We start from the raw sequence: 15,729 nt of genomic DNA on the forward strand, positions 1-15,729 counted from the left end.
TAGTCAAATACGACCATAGCCAGCTAGAACAAATAAGGCTGTAAACTAACATAATCGAATAAGGACTTGCCCGTACAACTAGGGCTGTAAACGAACAACATAAGCCCTTGAGAGTACAACTAGGACTGTAAACAAGCATAGCCGAATAAGGCCTTGTTCATGTTCATCTGTTAAGCTTTTAGCGTACAAGCAAATGGTTCACAAACACCTTTTTGAACAAAATATCTTGTTCGTGTTCGTTCGTTAAGAAAATGAGCTTGTTTGTGAACATTTCAAGAACACAAACGGACGAGCACAGATGAACATAAACAATGTTTTATTTGATTTGTCCAACAAGAATGGTTAGCGTCAACAGTTTGGTCCGGCTACCAAGTTAATGTTGGTGTTTTTATTTTTTACATATATATTCATTATGTTAATTTACATATAAATTAATCCCATAATACTCTCATTTATACTTTTGTTTTATAGTTAATAACTCTGCTTGTATCTAAAAAGTCATTAAAAAAGGTATTAAAAACCTTTAATGAACAAACACAAACAAACATTAGCGAACACATTATCAAACACTCACAAAATACAATCGAATGAACATGGCCTCTGTTCGTGTTCGTTTATTTAGTTAACAAAAGGAAATTCCTTGTTCGTGTTCGTTCATTACTTCATTTATTAAACAAACGAACTTAGCGCCTAACAGTTCAAGTTCGTTTACTGTCCTAAGTACAACGACCGGCAAATCACAGTCATTCAAGTTAATTTAAAAAAATAATGATGAGTATAACTACAAGGCAATCCATAGCACTAGCATCAGGTTCACTGTCTAATTTAAAAACGAGATCGAACAAACACGACGCAAGTAATTTACGGTGTTAATAACCGAGATTCGAAGCATGCATCACATAGTAATAGATTAAAAGCAATCAATCCAACACTTAACTTATTCCACATCATTTCGTACGGAATCGTAACATTCAAGTCAAAATTCATTCGATATGATAACTAACAAACAGAGTATATAGCAATCATTCGATTCAATAAGCATGCATGCAACGAGATCTAACCGATTATATCACAATACAAATCAATTAAAACAGAGAGAATCAAAGCAATACCTAATCGATTGATATCCGTGCCCTAATTCCCCGTGAATTGATTGATTAATTGATTGATTTGATGAAATGAAACTGATTTTATTTGGGGATTTATTTTATTTTATTTTATTTTCGAGAGCGTATGCTCGAGAAGCTTCTACAATCTACATGGCGTAAAACGGTTAAAGTGTTTATTTTACGGTCCTTAAAGATAGTAAATTTGGCTGTAATAGTCCATAACTTTAATATTTTGTCATTTTTACTTTTAGGTTCGTAAGTCCGGCATGTTGTTCAAAAAGTTGTTTCGTGCAAAGTGACTAAACATGAAAGCTTGTCTTGACAAACCAACATGTATTTATACATAGGGGCGAACCTTAGTGAGGGCCCGGGATGGCTTGGGCCCCCTGTTTTTCTGCACAACGTCGTAAATTTACCTGTTTTCGTCCGGAAATTTTACACGTAGTGTAAGTTTACCGTTTTCGACTTAAAATTTGAGCCCCCCCCCCCCCCCCCCCCCCCCCCCGACGAACTCGTCCAAGCTTCACCATTGTTTATACATTTTGTTTTTGACACTTTTGGTTTTTTCGCACATAAAGCTGTGGAGCTACTTACCCGAGTCCAGTAGGTCATGCATAGTTGTCAAGACTCCAAGATTTATTAACGTAGTCTTAAAAAGACTAAGTTTTGCAATTCAAAAGAGGGCTTGCGGCATAACTTGTTGCCCGTTTTTCTTCTATCTTGATGAAAAAATTGTATTTTATAGTCCTCAAGGATAACTTGATGTTGATAATCCACACTTAGTATTTTATAAGGTGATTTATTATGGGTAATCAGACGTGAGCAGTAACCGAATCGTTAACTGAAATTGAACCGAAAGTAACCGAAAATCAAATTAGCTGATAACCGATTAACCAAAAGCAGAATTAACTGAAAATTGGTTATCAATTCTTTTTGTGCCTTCGGTTAACCAAACCAATCATATTTTTATATATTTCTAGTTTTCATGTGTCTCATGTTTTATACCTCCATTTCATGTATATTGCCTTCATTTGATGTATTTATATCTCCATTGCATGTATTTATGCATTCGTTTAATGTATTTCTAAGCAAAAATTTTAGCTCAAGTTTGTTTTGAGTTATTAACCAAAATTAACAGAGCAAAACCAACAAACCAACCGAATAAACCGAACCCATTAACCAAAAACCTATCGGTTAATAAACTAGATTAACCAATGACTTAGGTTCCGGTTGCGGTGGAGGCTAATAACCAAACCGTGCATACCCTTATTTGATAGTGTGAAAGAGATTGACTAATGAAATATGTTTATAGCAAATAGAGTATATGTTTGTGTTTTTGTTATAGGTGGATTAACAACATAATAAGTTGTAATGATTACCCGTGTAATTCTTAACTCGTTTAGCATGTGGAAAGTATGTGAACTTGGTGTCGCGACACTCATTCCATGTAGAAAGTGCGTAAACTCGGGATCGATCCTACATACGTGTCTTTCGTATTTGTCAAAGATGATAATCATATTTTACTGTCTAATTTTGATGTAGCCCTTTTAGCAATGTAACTTTACACGCTTTAATTTGTACTTTATAAGGCTAAAAATGCGTTAAAATAACTATCTAACTTTTTTAGTATATAAATTCATGTGTGTTTTTCCCTTTTCAAACATCATCTAATAAGTAAATTTGTTACAAAAAATGATACTGTTTGAGTTAAGGTTTACATCAATCAACTCGAATCATCGTTCTGATTAAAAACCATAAAACATTAGTTTTAAAATTTTTTTTTAACAGAGGTCCGATGTATACAATCAGTGTGAAAGATGAGACCGGTGACAGTTATTTTCTAAAGTGAAATTATTATAGGCCAAGTATAAAAAGATCGGATTATTAAAATCCGATTTACCTTTACGATATGCACCATTAGCAAATCAACTTAAATAGCATAGCTTATAGAGTTATAGGCTTTCAAGTAAAATGAAATAAGCATAAATAAAGTAATGGAATATGGAGTTACCACTTGTGACTTGCCCACTGATCTGACTAACTAGCAAATAGTCAAATAGCATAAACAAGATCATACAAGAGATAAAATCAAATTGAAATAGCATAGCCTTTTATAGGCTTACAAGATCAAGTGAAATATTGAGTCACCACTAATCCACTAATATAATTACGTAATTAACTAGCAACGAGCCTAAACAAGAAGATACATAGGAAACAAAGTCAATTGATTTTAGCATAGCCTTTTGTAGGGTTTGAAATCAAGTGAAATAAACCGAAATAAACTAACAAAACATGGAGTCACCACTAACCCACTAATCCTATCAACTAAGAGCATGCGGATTGGTATTCGTGACATCACTGGGAAGTGCCAAACTCAGAAAGTGGTGGCGCTGATGTTTGGGGGGGGGGGGGGGTATGGGAGCACTACCCCCGAATCCGGGAGTTGTTTTTTCCATAGAAATCGTGATGTACTCCCCGCTTTTCCAAAAATTGTTTGACAAATCAAGTTCAAAAATGGGGATTGAGACCACTCCGTGTCCTCTAAGAACTAGCTTAAACAATAAAAAATATATTTTTTTTATTATTTTAACAACCAACAAAAGATTAAACAGTTAAACTTATTTTGAAATTTCATCGATCATATGGTTTGTAGTTAGAGAATAATATTATATAAAAAAATGATATGTAAGCATGTTTTAAAGTTTGAGAGAGATAACTATAGAAATCATACTTTTTCTTTCCAGTTATACTTGGTAATCGTGTTATATCAAAATTATATCTTAAACAAAATCTCTAAAACATCGATTTGAAATAAAAAAAAATAAATAGAAAAAAAAACTTAATGACGTTAAGTGTTTTTTAACGGATGTCCATTGAGGACAAAAAATAGTTGAAAGGTTGGACCGTTGTTAGTGATTTTTAAAGGTGAAATTATTATCGGCTAATACACAAACACGGAATTATTTATTTTCAATTTGTTTTTTTTTTTTAGATATACTTGGTAATCGTGTCATATAAAATTATATTTCTAACAAAACAAACATATCAAATAACATTTTAATGAGAGCAAGCAATTATTAAAGGTCTGAATAGTAGAATGAAGCAAACCTTTCATCTATTGCCAAAGATGTATCTAATTACATCTCCATAGTCTTGAAATAGGCCAACAAACTTATGCATTCACCATTGGTCATACCAAAGTAACCAAATTACCAAACCACAAATATATTTGACATATGTTACATACGTATATACAAACATAACCACTTTTTAAGAAATTAAAGCATACATGTTAATAATAACAAAAAGGCTACACTCCACGAATAGTTCCTGTAGTGTGTTAACTTTTGAACTTTCTCACTAACTATGAGAAATAATGGTTTAATATAAATTATGCTTGCAACTTAAAACGCGTTTGGTCCATAAAACTAACTAACGTTAAAAGTCTTTGTTAGGTTGATGTTAAATGACAATATTACCATTGAACAGAGACATCACCAAGCCAAGGGTGACTACAAGGGTGACTACTAAGTGGTTGTCTGGACATTTGGTAGTGCACACGTTTAAAAACAAGCATGTCGCCCTTGGTAAGATTAACAACCCCCCTTGTTAAAGATTTGTGAAAACCATCATCTTGTGTTGCAGATGGATGCCCACATATAAAAAATTAAAAAAAAGCCCCCCTCCTCCCTCGGCCTTTTCCTCACAAAGTCATAATCACCGGTGTTTGTATGATTGACAATTCATTTGATGTTAGAGAATCACCTTAGACCATTTTATTCTAGCGATACTACCATTACAAATCAATCTCTAGCTAGAGTCAAACAAGTGATGGAGAAATCGTTCCTATCAATGGGGACTTCTTGTAGACTTATAGTCAATTCAATGAATGGAGAGATTGCTCAAGCCAGGGACAGCCTCCCAGGTGTTGTCGAACCATTTGTTTAGTTCACTGTGCACATGTATTAAGACAAGAAGTCACCTTTAATAGAGACAACCCCGTGAGAAAAATGCAATATTGCGATGCATGCATTGGATGAATACCTACTTATAAAAAAATCCCCTCTCTTCCAAACAAGTAATAATCACTCATATTTAATATGATTGTCAATTCGTTCAATGCTAGATCATGACATCTGGCCATTTTCTTGTTGTGATACTACCAACACAAGTCGACTAATGTTGAATCCGTGGTGACATCTGCTTTTTACAATCATGAGCTACCCGACCCCAGTACAACTTTGTGTTGGATCAGCGACATATCCTAATACCTAAAGGACTATAAAGACGTTGCATTCATTCACGTGGAGTCAGTATAAATGTTATAATCATTTATCATTCATGGTTGCCTAAAAACGATCACGAGAAGAAAAAACTTGTTAAATGATAACTCAATATTGAACTTCCACAAACATAAAATCTATTTAATATCATCACTAACGTATAAATACACTAAAAAATATTGTTATGATGATTTTCTTGTATGCAAAGCTACAATGAAATATGACTCCATGTATCTTACTTTCTATACACTTTTCCTGTAAATCCATCCTTATCTTTAAACAAAAAGTAAATTAGTCAAATTACAAATTAAATAACATTAAAAAACCACATGTAACACAAGAAAAATTCATTTCCACTTTTCATAACAAAAAGTCACCTAGGAAAACTGAATTTCAAAACAGATAATAAAAAAATAAACGCATATGTAACACGAGATGAATTCATGAATCCATGCCCGTGTTATGTTCATCAAATTTACTGCACCCAAGGTCACCATCATCAGTGCCACGTGGTTGGAACCACTCCATTTCTTCATATAACCTCCTTCATCGTCCCCACTGTGGGTACCCTAATTTAATCTTGATCATTGAAGGACCCTGCAGGTAATAATAATGATAATAATAATTATTATTATTATGCATTTATCATTTACTTCTCCATGATGATCTTTTGTTGAAATCTTGAAATGGGTCTTGAAAATCTTGCATTTTTTCATATGGGTTTTGAAAATCTTGCATTTTGCTACATGGGTTTTGTTTGTTCCAAATTATAAATGGGTCTTGAAAATCTTGCATTTTTTTCATATGGGGTCTTGAAATTTAGCATTTCGCCATATGGGTTTTGAAAATCTTGCATTTTTTCATATGGGTTTTGAAAATCTTGCATTTTTGTTATATGGGTTTTGTTTGTTCCCAATTATAAATGGGTCTTGAAAATCTTGCATTTTGGCATATGGGTTTTGAAAATCTTGCATTTTGCCATACGGGTTTTGAAAATCTTGCATTTTTTCATATGGGTTTTGAATATCTTGCATTTTGGCATATGGGTTTTGAAAATCTTGCATTTTGCTATATGGTTTTTTTTTGTTCCAAATTATAAATAGTTCTTGAAAATCTTACATTTTGGCATATGGATTTTGAAAATCTTGCATTTTTTCATATGGGTCTTGAAAATCTTGCATTTTGCCATATGGGTCTTGAAAATCTTCCATTTTTTATATGGGTTTTGAAAATCTTGCATTTTGCCATATGGGTTTTGAAAATCTTGCATTTTGCCATATGGGTTTTGTTTGTTTCAAAAATGTGTTTTCTTGATTCTTGATCCAAAGATTTGAAATGGGTGGTTTAAATCTTGCAGTTTGGTTCATGGGTTGTATTTGCCACAAGTTTGATAATTTCATACTTTATTTATCTTATTTACCTATAAATGTATAATATGCTCTTTTTATTGATGATGATGTATATAAACCTTGCATTGAGCTAGTTGTAACATCAAGTACAGCTCAATTAGGGTTCTTGTTATCTGCTAGACACATTATTTAATGGGCCCATGTAGATTAAATTCAGTGTGGGAACAGATATTGATGTTTAACCAAACATGTTTAATGCTGAGATATATTGAAAGCTGACAATTGACATTCATAATCAGTAAATATTTTAATATGTTTTACTTTCATATCTCAGGTTAAACAAAAAGGTTGCTGATCTCAAAACACACCTAACACTTGAATTGTTTACGCGTATAATAATATATAAATAGTTCATCACGATTTGTATGTCAATGACACAAATATGATGAAAGATGGTTCTTCAAGGATCTCTAAGCTTTAGTGGCAAGAAAATGGATAGTGTTCTTTTTATTGAATCTTCTTCTGCGAATCACGAGTTTATCGGGCCCGACCCAAACTTTATCGGGCCAGAATCTCCATTGCCCGAGGCTGTTATGAACCAACATCTTGCAGCATTGAAGCTGCAGAAAACATATAAAAGTTTCAGAACCAGAAGACAGTTGGCTGATTGTGCAATACTTGTGGAACATAGATGGTTAGTATTAGTACTAATGTTTATGCATAGAATACAAGTGCAGTTCGGTTTCATTCTTGAAGTATTGAAAGTTTGAATCTTTTTTAATTTTTATGTAGGTGGAAACTGTTAGATTTTGCGGTGCTTAAGTGCAGTTCGGTTTCATTCTTTGAAATTGAGAAACCAGAAACCGCGCTTTCTCGTTGGTCAAGAGCCCGAACCAGAGCTGCAAAGGTACAGGTTTAAAGCGGGCCGGGACTTTCTATTTTATTAGCTATTATAAGATTATAGAAACTATAGTTTTCAAATAAGAATATAATTTTGTGAATTGTGAATAACATGATCCGTTTGACATGGTCAACCTATTTGACCATTACCCGTTTGAGATAACTTTGGGCGATAAATGACCCGTTTGACATGGTCAACCCATTTGAGGTAACCTTGGGCGATAAATGACCCATTTGACATGATCAACAATTTGACCCGTTTGAGATAACCTTGGACGATGAATGGCCCGTTTGAAATGGTCAGCCCGTTTGACCCGTTTTCTTAATTACATTTCATAATTATGCAGGTTGGAAAAGGGTTGTCACAACATGCAAAGGCATGTAAACTTGCTTTACAGCATTGGCTTGAAGCAGTAAGTCTTTATTATTCTTGTTTACTTAGAATATGTTTTCGAATTTAATGTTATGATATAAAGTTTTTTTATTTTTTTATGAAAACAGATTGATCCCAGGCATCGCTACGGTCATAACCTTCATTTTTATTATGTCAAATGGCTTCATTGCCAAAGCAGGCAGCCTTTTTTCTACTGGTAAGATCAAAACCAACCAAAACACATATTATAATTTATAAAATATAAATGGGTCGATTCGGGTTGTGTGTTATCCCAAACGGGCCAAGTCAAAAGGTTTAGCTAAACGTGGAACAACTCAAATGGGTTGACACATACCAAAAGCAACACATTTTATTTATAAAAAAAAAGTAAAGTTGGTAAAAAAAAGTAACCACGGGTCAACCAGCCTAGCCTGTTTGGTCCGTTCTAAGAAAAACCCATTTCAACCCGAGTCTGTTTTGACCCGTTATCTAGCCACCTCTAAGAAACCTATCAAGTTGACTAAAATGCATATTTTGTGACAATATTTTAGGCTTGACATAGGAGAAGGCAAAGAAGTGAGTCTTGACAAATGCACGCGCACAAAGCTTCAACAACAATGCATCAAGTATTTAAGTCCCGTAAGTTATATATTCCGTGCTTCTGCGTATAGGTTCTTTAAGCAAAATATACTCAACCAAAAACCAAAAAAATAAATGTTTTTTTTAATAAAATTTCAGATAGAACGAGAGGCTTACGAGGTTACTGTGGAAGACGGGAAGTTAATGTATAAATTGAGCGGGAAATTTGTTGACACGCGAATGGGCCCTGCTAATTCCAAGTGGATATTTGTGCTTAGTACATCAAATGTTTTATATGTTGGGAGAAAACACAAAGGCAAATTTCAGCACTCGAGTTTTTTGGCGGGTGGAGCTACATTGTCGGCTGGGCAGTTGGTAGTTACAGACGGAATCTTGAAGGTGCGTTTATATAATATCAGTGGCGAAATTGGGCGGGTCGGGTAACGGGTCAAAAGTCAAACGGGCCGACCTAAAACACTTTTTATTCAAATTTATTTTGGTTGGCTTTTTGACTTTTTATGGTAGTGTTTTGGCTTAACTCGCTAGAGATAAAACATAACCTGAACTGGCCCGCGTAAACGGGTCGTGAATCGGGAGCATAGTATTACAATGTGATTAATATTAATCTCGTGTTGATAGGCTGTGTGGCCTCACAGTGGACATTACCTTCCAACCGAAGAAAACTTTGACGCGTTCATGTCGTTTCTTGAACAACATCAAATTAATGTGCAAACTATTAAGGTAAGACAATATCAAGTGACTTGTACCGGACACATTAAAAGTTGTACACTGCTAAAATATATGTTGATCATGCAGAAAAGCCCAGATTATGAGGAAGAAGTCCCTAATGAAACAGTGACCGGATACGAGATGCGAAACTGTGTATCCGAGCCCAGTATCTGTTCGTCTACAGAAGACACCGGGCCCACGTGCAACGACCGCATAAGATTGTCAACAGGTTCGATGCCAACAATCACTAAACTTGAAATCCCGACAAAGGAAGGCGTGCTTTTGGCCTTCCAAAACAAAGAGCCCGTTCCCAGGCCCGTTCCTGAGCCCGAGCCCGGGCACGGGCCCGATAGCTGCTCAGAGAACGATGATGAAGCAGCCGAGGAGCTATTGTCAAGTATTCAACTAATGGCGTCAAAACGAAACCTTTTCGATTTTGGTGAAGAAGCGTGTGCGGGCCCGATCCCGAAAGAGAAGATTATGCAAAGGATAAATTCACATAAAGAAACAAAGTCTTTTCAACTTGGTAAGCATCTTAGTTGTCGATGGTCAACAGGGGCGGGCCCGCGAATCGGGTGTGTACGGGACTACCCGTCCGAGCTGCAGTTTCGGGCTTTGGAAGAAGTGAGTTTGCCACCTAAGCAAACTGCTTGTTATAGTAATGGTAACCAAGAAAGAAGTAATACAATGAAGAAAGCTTATTCTCTGGATAATGTAACCTTTCCAAGTATAGAATAGCTATGAGAAACTGTTATATTTTTATTTGAGTTTTTAAAAATTTTGAAACTTTAGATTAGGAGTTATGTTTTAGGTATTCTTTTTGTAATAATATGTGTGCTAATTTCTATCCTTTTTTTTTTATATTAGTAACTTTTGGTTTGTATTTTGGAATCAATATGGGTATGAGTTTCACAGTAGACCGGATTCCGGAATGAAAGTTCATAACTTTAAAACCCGTTTTGTAGAGGTGTAAACGGGCAAGGTCATTTGTGAGCTACTCGAGATCGACTCGCTAAAAGAGCAAATCAAGCCTATAGCTAGAGGTGCACAAAATACCCGGTTTCGGACCCGACCCAGTGTACCCGGCCCGGAACCGGTTCCTACCCGTACCCTATCCGCGGGTAGGACCTAATATAGGATTTCTCCTCAAAGTCGTACCCGGAACCGGAACCGACCCGATGGAACCGGACATACCCTGTCAAAACCCGACCCTACCCTACCCGAAACCCCAAAAAACCCCGGTCAAATACCCGACTATACACGGAACAGGTTCCTTCCAGGGCCCGGTTTTGACTTTTGTTGACCATACCCGCGGAACCGGTCCGTCCGAAAATACCCAGTTTGTGCACCTCTACCCATAGCTTAAGTGAGCCCAAACCCAAGTTTGAGCTTAAACTGAAGCTCATTTGATAAACGAGCCTGGGCCGGTGCTTCATACACAGAGTTTGACTAGGCGCGAGACCTTAGACGACACTATTATTCAATCAATCAATCATGCCCAGTAAAATCCCACCGACAGCAATTATTGAGATATATAAATATAATTAATATAAAACTGTAGCTATATATATGAAAAAATCTGTCATATATGCAGAAATAACATAATTATATAATTTAAACAAGCCGAGCTCGACCTTTCGATCAAACACCTCATATATTGTCATAACTACAATTGTATAATGAACCTTTGAATGTTGAAGCCACTAAACAAGAAGTCAACTTTTCATCTTTCTTTTGAAAAGTAAAAGTTAACTCTGGTTTAACTCTCATATGCTTATATTTGTAGTGTATATTACAATGAACAACATATATTACAAAAAATAAAAAAGAATATCAGATGAAAGGGAATATGATGTACTCTGCATAAAACAAATTCCATATAAAACGGTAGTATCCCGCTATCGCCTCCTGCAATAAAAAAAACGATAAAAGTCAACATAACATAAAACAATAATCTGAATCTATCTACATTACCTGAGTATAATTGGCACGCTCAAGTACCCACGCCTGCACAAAGTCAAACAAAGTCAACGAAAACGATGTTGACCGGTTAGATTAATCTAAACAGAGATTAAACAAACCTGGAAAATCAGACAGGAAGCCAAGATTGCATGAAACGGTATCATCAAACTGCTCCTGAAAGCCTGCATTTAAAAGATAAAAAGGTCAATCGGGTAAACCAGGTAGAAAGCCTTGTGGGTCAACGGTCAACCCGAACAATTAACTGCCCATTCACCTGAGGGATGTATAATGCTGCAAGGATGGAACCAACATAATTGATCAGCAGTAGCCCGGACCCAAGTAATGCAATGTTTCTCACTCCAAGTTTTGTTGAAAATGTAGAAATCTGAAACCTAATTTAATTTATAAAAAGAAAACAAATTAATAATTATTGCAAAATATTTAAACTAAGAAAAAAAATGAAAATATACTTACTTTCGGTCACCTTCTACGTCAGGAAGATCTTTAGTAATAGCAATTACTAAAGCAAACATTGTAACAAATGTTGTGATAAAAGCCACCGGTGAGCTGTGTAATTTTAAAAATTAATATATTAAAATAAAATATAACGTTTTTACACGTTACTAAAATAGCAAAACATATAGTGAAAATTAACCTCCATTGAAATGTTAATCCAAGAGCAGCTCTAACCGCATAATACACGCCAAAATTTAGAAGAAAACCTCTCACCTAAGCAAATAAATATCAATCACAAATATGCCAAATTATGAAAATTTAAATCATATTACTTCAAATAGAATTTAAGTACCGTGGTAATAATAAGAGATGCCACAACAGGAAATCTCTTCATTCGAAGTGGCGGAACCGAATAAATGGTGCCCAAAAACAGACCAAAACAATAAAGGGAAGTGATGAACGGACCGAAATTCAGCCCGACGATAATAACGCCTACGATTGCAAACGATAGCACCAAAAACCATGCTGACTGGACTGACAGGTCACCCGCAGCAATAGGTAAATAGGGTTTGTTCACCCTGTAAATATTAAATCAAAGTCAAATTATAATAAAACACAAAGTGATATTGTATGCAATATGTTATGCTTACTTATCAATTCCTATATCATAAATCTGATTGATGCCGACTATGTAACCGTTCCCACAGATAAGAGCAATGAGGCCCGAAAAGGCTTTGAACAAGAGTGACCACTGAATCAGATTAGGGTTTTCGAGTAAGGCTCTTGATACTAAAGACCTATAAACAAAACACATTAAAATTGTTATTAGTTTCAGATATCATAAAGGTTGGTTTTAAATTTTTAATGGATAATTAGTGGTTAATTGCTTACACTGATCCTAATGCCGTGCCACGGATCGTGTGGGGCCTTAAAAATATCCAGAACGCGTCTCTGAAATCTGCAACTTTGTTCAATGGTATGTTGGATTCAGCAGCACCAGCTTGACTGCAAGCCTGTTGGTCAAAATAGGGGTAAGCAATAACCGAAACCGAACTGAAAACTGACAAAAGCATACCAAAATTAACCGAAAATCGGTTATCATTTTTTTTGTATCCTCGGTTAACCGAACCGAACCATTCATAGTTTCATATAGTTCATGTTATACCTCATTTCATGTATTTCTAAGCAAAAAAATTTAGCCCAAATTTGGTTTCAGTTATTAACAACTGAACAAAAAACCAACAAACTAACCGAATATACGGGTATAAACGAGCCAGGCTCATTCTCGTTTATTAAAAAACTTATTTTTAGGCTCGGGCTCACTTAAGCTCAACTCAATTCAAGGTTTTTTTGAGTAGCTCGCGAGCGACTTTGCACATTTGCACCCCTAACCGTATAAACCAAACCGAAAATCAATTGGCTAACAAACTAAATTAACCAATAACTTCGGTTTCAGCTAAGAACCGAACCAAACCAAACCATGCATGATTGCACGCCCCCAAATTACAAATCGCCAGTAATTGAATTTGAACATGTTAAAAACTTAAAACCCTCAATTAGATCAAGTTTCACAACACTGTAAAATGTCACAATTTTTTCTCACCAAAACCTGAAGTCGAAATTAATCGATCACAATTTCATCTAAATTCACAACTTTTCTGAGCTCAAACTGACTAACCATAAACTTCAAGATCGGTTTGGTTTTAGTTATTAACCGAAATTATCCAAACCAAACCAAACCAAAAACCAACTGAGTAAACCGAACCGAAAACCGACAAAATAACCGAATAAACCGAAAACGATTGGTTCATACAACCAATGACTTTGCTTTCTGTTGAAGCAAATAACATAGCCGAAAACTGACAAACTAACTGAAAGCCAATTGGTTAATAAACCTAAATTAACCGATGACTTCGATTTTGGTACACCCTAAACTAAAATTAACCTAACCGAACCAACAGCCGAAAAACCAACCGAATAAACCGAAAACGATTGGTCCATACAACCAATGACTTCGCTTTCGGCTGAAGCTAATAACAGAGCCGACAACTGACAAACTAACCGAAAACCAATTGGTTAATAAACTAAATCAACCGATGACTTCAATTTCGGTACACCCTAAACCAAAATTAACCTAACCGAACCAAAAGCCCACAAACCAACCGAATAAACCAAAACCGATTGGTTCATACAACCAATGACTTCACTTTCGGTTGAAGCTAATGTCTGAACCGGAAACTAACAAACTAACCGAAAACCAATTGGTTAATAAAACTAAATTAACCGATGACTTCGATTCCAGTACACCCCAAACCAAAATTAACCTAACTGAACCAAAAGCCGACAAACCAACCGAATAAACCGAAAACGATTGGCTCATACAACCAATGACTTCGCTTTCTGTTGAAGCAAATAACATAGCCAAAAACTAACAACCACCAACCACCCACCGTCCGCCACCAACACCACCCACCAACAACCGTTCATCACCACCACCACCCACCGTCAGCCACAACCATCGTCCACTACCACCACCACCACCCACCGTCCGCCACCACCACCGTCCACCCACCACCACAACCGTCCATCACCACCACCCAACGTCCACCACCACCGTTCACCGCCTACCACAATCGTCCGCCAACAATCGTCCACCACCACCCACTTCCGCAATTCGTACACCACCACCAATTATTTTAGCTGTCTACAGACGTTAAATGACTTCTATCTATTGTGACATGTATGATAGTTAACTAATTTTTAGCTTATGCAGACGATATCTAGTTTATAAAACAAACATTATTATATTTTCATATTGCAGACCTACCACATCTTCAGTTGCATACATGAAAACCTAAATTAACCAATGACTTCGGTTTCGGTACACTCTAAACCGAAATTACTCGATCAAGCTCCACAATACAGCAAAATGTCACAATTTTTTCTCACCTAAACCCGAAGTCGAAACTAATCCATCACAATTTCATCTAAATTCACAAATTTTTTTAGCTGAAATTAACTAGCCCCAACTTCACAACCAGTTAAGGGTTATAATTATAAACATATAACAGATATTATTGTTACCGATCGCATCAAATTAAACCATAACTCGAGCCAATTTATCACAATTACACAAACAATTAGCGTATGTATATTAAGCATACCGTGATGCAAATTGGGTTGGTGGGTTTGTTCGAAACGGGTGGTTTGTGGGTTCTTCTGGTGATTAAGAACCTGGGTCTTGCAATTGAGGTGTTAGATTGCTTGAAATGGGTGCCGCAGAGGTTGCATTTGGTGTTAATTGGTGGTTTGTTGTGACGCGAAGAAGAAGAAGAAGAAGATGTAGTTGTACCGTACAGTTGCAGGGTAGAAGGTGAGAGTGATAACTCCATTGTGGCTTTGTGAGGGGGAGAATCAAGTATAGACCAGTTGTTGGGCCATTTGTTTGTCTTTTTAGTGGTTATATATATTATTAATCCGAGCTGTATAAACCCGCCGGGTATTTTTAGAAACCGAAATCGGTGTATAGTCAACAAAATTCAAATTCAGGTTGGGGTAGGAATCGGTACTGGGTACAGTTGGGTATTTGGTGGGGTGTCTGGGATTTTTTTGGGTTTCGGGTAGGGAAGGTGGAACTAGTTTCGACGGTTTCAGTACAGGTCTGGGAAGAAATTCAATACCAAGTCGTTTCCATGGGTTGGGTACGGGAAGGAACCGGTTCATGAACACATTATCGAGCAACATATACAAACGAACATGAACAAACGTTCATGAACACGTTATCGAGCGTTCACGGACACAGTTGAACGATCGTGGTCTCTGTTCATGTTCATTTGTTTAACTAATCGAATAAAATTTCTTGTTCATGTTTGTTCAATTACTAAACAAACTTTCCGTCAAACGGTTCATGAACAGTTTGCTGAACGTTTAGTTCGTCTACAACCCTATATATCATTTATGTAGAGGTATTTCAGCTCATTGTATTGTTA

At 36.0% G+C, this 15,729-nt stretch overlaps 2 protein-coding genes across 2 annotated transcripts; one reads left to right on the top strand and one right to left on the bottom strand.

Moving 5' to 3' along the window:
- The first annotated feature begins 5,889 nt into the window (after positions 1-5,889).
- On the top strand, positions 5,890-10,060 carry LOC143578997 (IQ domain-containing protein IQM2-like). The gene is made up of 9 exons (XM_077062419.1): positions 5,890-5,995; positions 7,076-7,435; positions 7,534-7,648; positions 7,989-8,054; positions 8,143-8,231; positions 8,566-8,653; positions 8,753-8,992; positions 9,233-9,334; positions 9,410-10,060. The coding sequence occupies exons 2-9, from the start codon at positions 7,194-7,196 to the stop codon at positions 10,058-10,060; spliced, it is 1,593 nt and encodes a 530-aa protein (XP_076918534.1). The 5' UTR covers positions 5,890-5,995; positions 7,076-7,193.
- Positions 10,061-11,109: 1,049 nt separating this feature from the next.
- On the bottom strand, positions 11,110-15,132 carry LOC143579005 (homogentisate solanesyltransferase, chloroplastic-like). The gene is made up of 10 exons (XM_077062423.1): positions 14,905-15,132; positions 12,632-12,753; positions 12,391-12,537; positions 12,093-12,318; positions 11,940-12,013; positions 11,759-11,851; positions 11,559-11,676; positions 11,404-11,466; positions 11,297-11,329; positions 11,110-11,230 (listed from the first exon to the last, which is right to left on the bottom strand). The coding sequence occupies exons 1-10, from the start codon at positions 15,130-15,132 to the stop codon at positions 11,156-11,158; spliced, it is 1,179 nt and encodes a 392-aa protein (XP_076918538.1). The 3' UTR covers positions 11,110-11,155.
- Between the last annotated feature and the right edge of the window lie 597 nt (positions 15,133-15,729).

The sequence above is a fragment of the Bidens hawaiensis genome, unplaced genomic scaffold, assembly GCF_021521415.1.
Source record: "Bidens hawaiensis isolate Kalapana, Puna unplaced genomic scaffold, B.hawaiensis_p1.1 tig00029507_1, whole genome shotgun sequence".
In the NCBI taxonomy this organism is placed as follows: Eukaryota; Viridiplantae; Streptophyta; class Magnoliopsida; order Asterales; family Asteraceae; genus Bidens; species Bidens hawaiensis.